This window comes from Oryza sativa, chromosome 11 (assembly GCF_034140825.1).
Source record: "Oryza sativa Japonica Group chromosome 11, ASM3414082v1".
Lineage (NCBI taxonomy): Eukaryota > Viridiplantae > Streptophyta > Magnoliopsida > Poales > Poaceae > Oryza > Oryza sativa.
This window is the reverse complement of record NC_089045.1, coordinates 3,156,092-3,166,696: the sequence shown is the minus strand read 5'-3', so window position 1 is coordinate 3,166,696 and position 10,605 is coordinate 3,156,092. Positions and strand designations below refer to the sequence as shown.

The window sequence follows — 10,605 nt, the reverse complement described above, 5'->3', positions numbered from 1 at the left end:
AATTTTGCAATAACTTTACGAAACTACTAATGGGTAATATTCATATTGTATTTTATATATATGTTAGTTATTAATTATTTTTAATATCAAATTTTAATTATTTGTAAATTATATATATTCGTATATGGACTCTAGACTCGTCTTTTAATATTTATCTTTTTAATTCCGAATTTTCTGTAAATTGTATTTCTATATAGACTTCATGCTCTTATTCTAATATTATTATTTTTATTTCTGAATTTTTTTTATTTTTAATTGTATTTCTATGTGGACTCTAAACTCATCTTTCAGTATTCTTTAATTTTTAATTTCGAATTTCAGTTACTTCTAAATTGCATTCCTATATTAACTTTAAACTCTTCTTCCCATGTTTTTCTTAATCTCGAATTTTAGTTATTTGTAAATTGTATTTTTATACGGACTCTAAACTCTACTTTTAATTTTATTATGTTTATTCTGAATTTTAGTTAGTTTTAAATTCCTATATGGACTCTGTATATACTCTACTTCTAATATTCCTTATTTTTTTAATTACGAATTTCTATTTTTTTCTTAATTGTATTTCTATATAGACTCTATACTCTACTTCTAATATTCCTTATTTTTAATTCCGAATTTCTATTTTTTTCTTAATTGTATTTCTATATAGACTCTATACTCTACTTCTAATATTCCTTATTTTTAATTCCGAATTTCTAATTGTATTTCTATATAGACTCTAGTCTCCTCTTCTAATATTCCTTATTTTTTAATTCCGAATTTCAACTATTTCTAAATTGTATTTTATATGAACTCTAGTCTCCTCTTCTAATATTCCTTTTTTTTAATTCCGAATTTCAGCTATTTCTAAATTGTATTTCTACATGAACTCTTCTTTTTCTTTTTCTCCGATTAATGTGAGAATTTCTAGACCATGAGAGCGAACGTGGAGGCTTCTTTTTCTATTCCTTTAATAATATAATAGATTTGGTATTAAAAAATAATTAAGAACTATCACGTATATACAACACAAAATGAATAGTAAACATTGATAGTTTGGTCAAGTTAGTACAAAATTTAAATTATGTTGTTATTCTAAGATATTTTAATAATAAAATAAGAAAATATATATGCTATTATATGAGAGTAAATATAAAGAGGCTAGCCGCACAATTTGCACAGGACACCATGCTAGTTCAATAATAAGTGGACATAAAAGTTCTATAAATTTATAAAAAGAATTACTAAAAACATGTGTAGGCATGAACTATATTACCGTCAAATCTAGCTTAAGTCCAAACTTAACTTAATTTGAATGGGAAAAAAGATCTAAATTACAAGTTACATTGTTTTTATCTGTTTGATAGTTTTCACTGGATATTTCCTCTGGATATAGGTGAGCTAATTCCTGGAGATGCATGGATCGAACCGAAGAAAATTGGTTATGGAGGTGAGAGTTGAGGACGTGAACTACAACATCATGGCAGACGACTACAGTAAATTCATCGAGGATCTCCGGAAAAAGCTCGCCAATCATCCGCATAAGGAGATGATCCATGATGTTCCCGTGCTGGCAAGGCAACAATCTCCTAGACAGCCGGCTAGGTGGATGTATATTAATCTGGTGGGCAGGAAGAAGGACAGGGCAACCGTAGCCGTTCGGGATGACAATGTCTACCTTATGGGCTTCAGGAACATGAACGGAGAATGGTTTCACTTGGGCTTTTCGAAGTGGAGCGTGCCCATTCTTCCGGAATCATCCAAGTTTTTAGAATGCGACGTCGCTTATAGAAACTTACTTGATGTACCACAAGGAGAACAGGTCATGAGTAGGTTGGTGGAGGTGGAGCTGCGGAAGACGGTGGTGCTAGATGCCGTCCATAGGTTGTCGCGCTACACACAGCGAGGGCAAGATGATCGTATTGATCGATTCACCAAACGGGATCTGGCACGCCTGATTATCGTGATCTGCGAGTCTGCAAGGATGAGGCCACACTACACTACGGTAAACAAGGGCTTCGTTCACGACGAGACAACCAGCCTCACCAAGCTGCACGTATTCTACTTGTGGAACTGGGGGCTTATGTCACGGGCGCTGCGCCAAGGCTGGCGGCCATGGCCCATCAGACTTGTTGAAGATGCCCGGGCAGTAGTCCAACTGCTGCTCAACGCTGCGGCCGCGATGCCGTTGCGAATGACCGAAACGGAGGCTGCCTCCTCGTCCTTTGCCAATGACATGCCTTTTGCCTCCTCGGCCTTTCTCGATGTCATGCATTTTGCCTCCTCGCCCGATGAGATGGCCTTTGCCTCCTTGCCCTTTCTCGATTGGATGGATTTTGATTACTCCAACACTAAAGCTAAAGCCACTGAAGCAAACGAGCAGCCTGCAGCCATAGATGACATGGCGCCAGTAAACGACGAGGAGCCCGCAGTGACGACTGATGACTTGGCTTGGGAATACCATGAGGAGTCGGCAGCGAGCGATGACATTGATGACCTGGCGTCCGAAGACCATGAGGAGTCGGCGGCGTCCGATGACTTCGCGCCCGTAGTCGACGAGGAGCCTGCAGCGACGGATTACGAGGACGAATTTACAGGTCAAGTCCATGGCCGACGATTAGTGGAGTTGTTGGCCGTGAGTTCCGACTTCGACAGCTTTATGATAAGTATCTTTGACGGGAAACGTGGCCAGATCGTCTACAATCACCACCAAGGACATCATACTGTCATCCACGACTCTCAAGTATGTATTACTCGAGGTTGTTATGTGTAACGCGCAACTTTTTTTAAAGAAAAATCATTGGTCTAACTTATATATGGAGTACATGTGGTTTTACGAAATTAGGACATGTAATAAGTTTTTAGAAGTTGATGACCGAACAGCTGATTAAATATATATAATCAGATGGAGTACTTATTATATAGATGGTCTCTTGAGGTCATTTATATATGGACTATATATATTTTCAAACCAATGAATATAAGCATTAATTTGCCCTTCACAATGCATGCAGCGCAATTTGGTGCTGACTGGACCATATAGGGCCATCTCAGCTGACGGGAGCTTTCTAATTGAAGTTGATACCAACAATGAGGATGTCCATCCTGATAAGAAAAGAAAAAACAATGAGAGCGAGGTCTCATCTGATGATGTTGATGGCACTCTGTTCTGGGACAGCTATAACGATTACAACTACACTAGGTCTGACAGGATATTGGCTCACACTATCAGGACAAGCCTTGGCCCCGTTGAGGTGACCTACGCGGTGCTGACCAACGCCGTGGAGGCCACCGTGCAGGTCAAGCTCCTGCTTCTCACTGGAGACGGCGCCGCCACGTTTGCTGGCAGTGACACCCTCTTCGTCTACGGTGACATCACGGTGCGCAGCCACTGCTTCGACGTCGCGAGCATGCTCTTCAGCCATGGCTCGCAGAACAAGGTTGCAGTGGCACTCACCTCTGACACCGCGACCATTCCACTGTCGCGGTGTGTTGTTGCGGTGCCACTCCACCATCGGGTTGAGATAGAGGCGAAGCTGTATGTTGAAACTTCCAACGAAGAAGAGAGTATCAATTACACTTGTTTCCAAGGTAAGCTGGACTTCGCCGCCGGCCGTGACCAGCAGATACAACAGATATCCCACGGCGACAACCCTGCAGTGGTTGAAGTCACCTGGTCGCCGGACTTCTTTTGAAGGTACATTGAACTCTCAACCTATATTTCAAATGTTTTCGGATTAGTTGGCTATATGCATAATTTTCAGCACTTATCTTTCACACTTACAGGGATCGAGTGGTAAACAGCATAGATCGAGACGACGGTCGATCGGCGGAGATTCTCTATGGTGAAAACCACAAAAGTATTGTAAGGTGAACCAATAAATGGTTCGTTCTAGAACATCCAGGTATCTAGCTATATCGCTTAATTATTCTATATGGGTTCTGTATAAATAAGGCTCTTCATATAAACGGAATTGTTTTAATACGAGGATTTCGATGAGGAGAAGCAGATTTGTGTGCTATACTATGATATGTACCGTCTATAAAATATTGTGTGCTCTGACGTTGTGTGGCTTTTCGAAGATCTATCATATAGGTGATTGTGTATGGTTGTGAACTCATAAAACAACAATTATTGTATCCCTCCAATAGTTTTGTGTTAATTACAAGTATGTGACTATTGCTGGTCAAAATTACTATTTAATTTGTGTATAGTGCAAAATTATAGTTATGGGTCGCAAAGAGCATGGCCAAACAATCCAATATGCTGATTATACAATGGAACCCCGGAAACGCCAACTCACATTTCAAATTTCAAACGTTATTGTATTGAACTTTGGCAAAGAGAAGCAACATTAGATCCACGGTTGCAAGAGGTTAACCACACCCGACCCCATCTGTCTGATGCTCACCTCCAAATGCCTTTCTGTCGGAAGAAAATGTGCCACACACAGATGAGCAATGGAAAAGTATGCAACCAGGTAGCTCATGTTGCTGCACAATCATGAAATGGTATAGAATTAAAATTATCAAGTCCATTTGTCAAATAAAAGCATTGGAGAACATGAGCACAGCTTGAATAGAACCAAATCAAATCAGATGGTAGAACGAAGCAAAACGGATCGAAGAGACAGAGAGAAAAAAAAATCATAGACAACAAGGAACGAGGGGGGGTTCAAGAGGTCAAAAAACTTAACCATGCTTGTTGCCAAATCCCATGATGAAGCGTAGCTTCTCTGCAGTGGCATGCTAGGAAATGCGCTACCGTGAGCTGAATGCTTCTTCTGATTTGTGCGACACCTAATTAATACTGCAAAAGCATTAACATAGTGGCTTTGGTGTTAGGCTCAACTACAAAAGTGTGATAAAGACATCAAGCTAATAAATGATACATGTCGTAAACTTGAGTCAACGGTCATGTAAATTTTTGCCAACTTCGGATGAAGGTTCACTAATAGAATTCAATAATTGTGGGTCTTTCGTCTTGTGTTGGTGCTTATTAGTTTGTTTCTTTTCTTTTTAGGTAAATGTTGCTACATGATACCCAAATTTTGTGTAATTTGCTTATAGACATTGAAAAACATGTCATGGTTAAAAGACATCCTAAAAAACTTGTAATTTGCTATATGAATTTTTCGACTTAATTGAAAAGATAAATTGTTAAGAAAGACAAGAATGCCCCTAGATCACGTGCTTCAAACACAACGTTAGAGTAAAAATTTAGAAATTATGCAACTTTAAATTTAGCATCACCCTTAGTACATCACTAGTAAATATTATATTTCATCTTTACTCTAGTCTCAGCTCAAAAACTTTTGACCATAGTTTTTCTAGATTATAAAAAGGTAACCACAAATAGTCTTAGACTCTCCTAAACGGCTTATATATAAAGCTAGGCGACATTGCCGATCTTAGGTCTTAAAGAAACATTAAAAGCCCAAAAAGACATTTGAAAACTTTTGTATCTATACGGTGAAAGCAGCAAGCTTTCTTACACGAGAATGTGTCACATCATCACAAATATATTAGCCGTCGGATAAAGAGTTTGGATAAACAATGGCCATTGGATTAAAAGGGTATATGTATTTAAAAAACACAAATGGGCTAAACATATGGAAATTTCTGGAGGTTTCTGGCACCTCCTCCTAGACACATGATAAAAAAGAGAGTTAAAAGAGAGAAGAAACACAAGACTTCTAGTGATTGCTCTTATAAACATATAATACAACTTAGTTAAATCTATAATTGGCTAGCGAAATCAATACTTATATCAAAACATTTTTAAAAGCTTACCTTAACTAATAGAACATATAGAAAAGTTCTTAAACAGGATTAAAAGTCGCGCAACGCGCGACTATGTGGCTAGTCTTCCAGAAGGAAATTCGCCTCCAAACAGGTTGGGCTTTAAAAGCCCAAAACCAGACCTCCCTCCCGTAAGGCCGGCCTGGACAAAATTCTGGCATGGGCCCTAATCTCTGAAAAATTCCAAACTATAATAATAACCAGATTATTGAATCTTCCCATGGCTGACAAGTGGGCCCTTATACAGAGAGACGCTGACGCCAGCATGACGCTGCGGTGACGCCCAAAATTTCGGGGAATGGGACCAAATGGCACGCAGACGCAGCAGCAGGTGAGAGGCGACATGCATGCGCCGGCCGGTTCTCACCTCTTCCATTTCAGCAACAGCTGGAAAAAGCGCCAAGAAACAAACACCTCATCATCAAGCCAATGCAATTCAACCCCACAAAAAGGCCTTCCGAATGATACAGCTCACATCATCACACCAGCCACACATCTGCACAAGGTCTCTGTAACTGCTACTGCTGATGATGAATCATTGTTCATCAGGATGATATATGATTCACATGAAGAACAGAAGTGAGCACAACAGAAGAAGCTCCTCTCCATTTCAGAAGTGAGCACATCTTGTGAACAAAAAGCTCATGGAAAGGAGGGCACTGATTATAATGTGAACACGTGGCAGATGAACCAGCAGGGAAGCCATTATAATGTTGTCACTAATTGGAGAAATACTTTAGGTTACAGAGGATACAGGACAGTGACTGGATGATGATGATGGAAACTCAATACTACATTTTCAGAGGTAAAAGGAGGAGATGATCACTATAATTGAGGATCATCAGATCTTTTCTTCCAACCTTGTGCTTCTTCTGCACATCATTATTGACCTTTTGCCACAACTGTGAGAAAATGCATCTCAAACTAGTGGGTTTTTTAGGTACATCAGAAGCTGAATTTTTCCTCTATTGGTTATGTACAAGATTAGCAAACACTCTCAGGAGTTTCAGTTGTGAGTTGTGACATGCAGAAGCATTCACTAGTTCAAAACAAGTGGAAATGTTCACTTGTTCAGGCCTGAGTTTTGGTGTCAGGGACAACTACAAGTCCAGAACCATGAAAAAGATTGCACAGAAGACTGAAATATTAGGGTCAAGTACATCAACCAAAGTAGAAATATTATACAGGAGTACATCTAACCAAGCTGAACTACAAAGCCGACATGCACCTATTCAGTGAATCAGGTTATTGTTTATTAACATATGACAAGATCTGCACTAGTATCTTTTCCATCCTAATTTTATAATAGTTTGGTAGCAGCACTAATACAGTTTGACCTGATCTTTTATGTCAGATAGAATTATGCAGGAGATAAGAAGATCACCTAGATATAGATTATTGACAATATCACACAGACAATCTTGCAGGGGTCTTATCATTATTGGCACTAGAATTTAACTCATAAGTGTGTGTAATGTGAAATCTGTTACTCCGCACTCTATCCATGTTGATCTCCTAATCTAATTCTTAATATATTATATTTTCTGCTGGCAAGAAGCCTTCAAATAAATTGGACAACAGAACTGATCCATCACAAACTGCAATCCACAATGAGGAACTCTTAAAAAGATTCCCATATTGAATATAAAACCAAATTAAGGATTTCACAGAACCATATGTAGAACTGAAAGGATGGAAAAAGTCTACACCGCTACAGCAGTACTTCATAATGTCAAACATTGCTGAATTTTGCACGCATGATAGTTTCAAGATTTGACCTTTTGATTAAACCATCCAAATATCAGGACCAAACATGAATTATGACACAACACAATCGAACTAAACCACAGTAGATTTTTTTTTCTTGTTTAATTTTTTTGTCGACATTCTCGACAACAGGCCACATTTCATAGCGACCTCACAGATTTTTCAACTATAAGTTACTCCCAGAATTAGCCGCGCACACATGGAGGACTAACAAAAATGCCATGATATACACCAAATGCAGCATCAAAACATGGGAAGAAGGAATCATCTTTACATAAAGATGGTTCCTTTCCTTTCCCCCCTTCCTTTACAGAACGGCACACATTTTATAATTACTACTAGACCACCACAAGTGAGGAAAAAAACCAAGAACAGGAGAGCTACCTATAACCACCACATTTGCGCGATCAAATCCAAATTCTCGACGGTTCGATCGGCATTACCTATCACCACCACATTGCGCGATCAAATGTGAATTCTCCATGTTTCAATCGGCGTTGAGCATCGGCGAATCGAGCCCCTCCATGCGGCTGCGAACAATGCGGTGGAACACCTCCCTGACCTGCCTTTCGAGAGGCTCAAGGCCGGCCCTCATGGCGGCGCACACGGCAGCCAGCTCGGCGGCGGCCTCCCGTACCTCGGCCTCGCGCTCACCGGAGAGCGGGACGGGTGCGGCGTCGATCGCCTCGGCGAGCCGCTGCGTGCATTTCTCCAGCGCGTGGATTTCCTTGAGGAGGCCGCAGGAGTTGCGCCTGTCCTTGCGCTTCCCCTCCTCGGTGAGGCGCTCCTGGAGCGCGAGCAGCGGCGGCGCCCATGGGAACGCGGCGCGCGGCGGCGCGGCGGGGAGGTGGTGCGCCTGGAGCGCGGCGGCGCGGTCCGGGCACGGCACGGCGGCGACGAGGGCCCACGCGGCGAGGTGGAGCAGGCAGCCCATGGAGTACACCGGCGCCACGAGTCCCCCCTCGTGCGCGCGCGGCGCCGCCAGGCCGGACCCGATGGCCTGCAGCTGCCTAGCCGCCGACCAGTTGCGGGAGACGCTCCACGAGAGCGAGCGGAAGTGGGAGGAGGAGGAGGACGACGACGAGGAGGATGAGGAGGAGGCGAGCGTCGCGGAGCGGGAGGGCGACGCGCGGGCGCGGCCGAAGGAGCGGTTGCGGTGGGAGGAGAGGAAGGAGGCGACGCCGCCGCCACCCGCGGCGGCCGCGGCGTCGTCGATGAGGAGCACCGAGAGGTCGGAGAGCGCCTTCCGCGCGCGGCGGAGCTGGCCCTCGTGGATCTCCCCTGGGGCGAGCAGCACGGACGCCGCGATGCCGGCGAGCCGCTCCCACCGCCTGACCTGGTCGACGCCGTCGCGTGCGGCGTTGCACACGTCGAGCGCCTTCACCGCGCGCTCGTAGAAATCCCCCACCATCTTCTCCGCCGCCGCCGACAGCGCCCCGCGGCGGCGCGCCAGCGCCACCACCACCCGGAACTCCTCCTGGCACAGCAGGAACGCCTCGAGCAGCCGCCGGATCCACTCGATGGACAGGAGCTCGTCCTCCCCGCCCCTGAGATCGGCGAGGTGCGCCGCCACGTGCCGCTGGAACGCCTCCAGGTCGGCCTCCTCGCCGGACGCCATGGCCGGGGACGCGCCGGCGGCGGCGGCGGGGCTGTCGCGGCGGAGCGAGAGGAGGGAGCGGCCGAACGAGGAGAAGGGCGACGGGTGGGAGTGGGTCGAGGAGGAGCCCTGGTAGTCGGTCGCCGGCATGGTCGCCGGCGAGATCGCCGGAGAGGAAACCGAAGCGGATCTTGGAGAGAGAGCTTAGCGGGTTAACGGGTGAGATGGATGGAGATGGTGAGGTGGTGATGTGTGGATGGATGGATGGATGGGTGTATATATGTATGGGATTGTGATTAGGGAGGGGATTAGTTTAATGATATTTTGGGGTTTAGGGGGAAGTGGTCTTAGCTAATCATGATTGTTTGGATTTGTTTAATCTTTGGTTTGTAAATGATTTCTTTCTGTGGGTGCAAATATTCTTCTGGAACTGAGAATGTTTCTAGTTTTTGTTTAGCTTTCTCTCTCAGGGGGTTTTGGTAGGAGGGGCTCTAAAAGGGTTGTAATTACTCCTGGGTCCTTACAAAGTTAAAATGAAATATTGTCATCTTTTGCATAGAATGAGGTACGAGCATTTTACTATAGTGGAATACTTGAAGAGCCCTTCTTGTTTGAGCCGCGATTTCTAAGTTGTTGCTAATTTTACGTCGTAATTTTAGAATTAATTCAATGGTTTATTTGCCGACCTTTTAACTTTGGAACTGCTAAGAGTAGAAGTACAAAATTGTTATCCTATTTTTTTATTGTTATGATCATGTATTATTGGTTTATATATCGCAACCATAGAAATACCTTCCAAATCGGCCGGTCTCCTCTTATCATTGTTAAAAATGTATTGCCTTGAATACGTTAACGAGCATGCTTGTTTGAGCTACGACTTATAAGCTGTAGCTAAATTCAGACCCTAATTCTAGAATTAGTCTAATGGGTTTTCTCAACCTTGAACTTTTTGACTGCCAAGAGTACAATCATATAGTTTTTATCCTAAAATTATCTTTCATTCCTTCAGTCGTCGCGTATTTTGGTTTTATATATCGTAGCCATAGAAATACCTTCCAAATAGGCCAGGCCCCTCTTGTGGATATGAAAAATATCAGCAAAGATTGTTGTTTGTGTATTCATCTTCTTCTCACTGTGCTACTACAGTGATCAGCTGACTATACTGACAATCTGACATGATGCACAATAATTGGCCATACTTCATGTTGATGCATGGCCAATTTGAGGCAGACACAAAAACCATCAATCCTGGAGGGCTTTTCTGCAAAAGGGCAGGATCAGCAGCCAGATTAATTGGCGAGGTTTAGCTTAACCAAATCGCAAAACTAAACAAATCCGATCAAACTCCGGTGACCAGTCGCCATTTGCAGAGGGGATCATTAGATCAATTCATTATCATCAAATCAAAAGAGAAAAGTAAACCAAACCGAGTTAAGCCCCTCGAGCCGAGACGAATCAAT

The 10,605-nt window shown here is 43.2% G+C and overlaps 2 protein-coding genes across 2 annotated transcripts; one reads left to right on the top strand and one right to left on the bottom strand.

The window, feature by feature from the left end:
- Positions 1–1,397: 1,397 nt before the first annotated feature.
- On the top strand, positions 1,398–4,173 carry LOC107277123 (60 kDa jasmonate-induced protein). Its single transcript, XM_066305410.1, has 3 exons — positions 1,398–2,746; positions 2,994–3,676; positions 3,766–4,173. The coding sequence occupies exons 1-2, from the start codon at positions 1,424–1,426 to the stop codon at positions 3,672–3,674; spliced, it is 2,004 nt and encodes a 667-aa protein (XP_066161507.1). The 5' UTR covers positions 1,398–1,423; the 3' UTR covers positions 3,675–3,676; positions 3,766–4,173.
- Positions 4,174–7,756: 3,583 nt separating this feature from the next.
- Positions 7,757–9,397, bottom strand: LOC4349868 (protein BYPASS1-LIKE). The gene has a single exon (XM_015759994.3). It carries the CDS (start codon positions 9,293–9,295, stop codon positions 8,036–8,038), a length of 1,260 nt encoding a protein of 419 aa, XP_015615480.1. The 5' UTR covers positions 9,296–9,397; the 3' UTR covers positions 7,757–8,035.
- Positions 9,398–10,605: the final 1,208 nt, after the last annotated feature.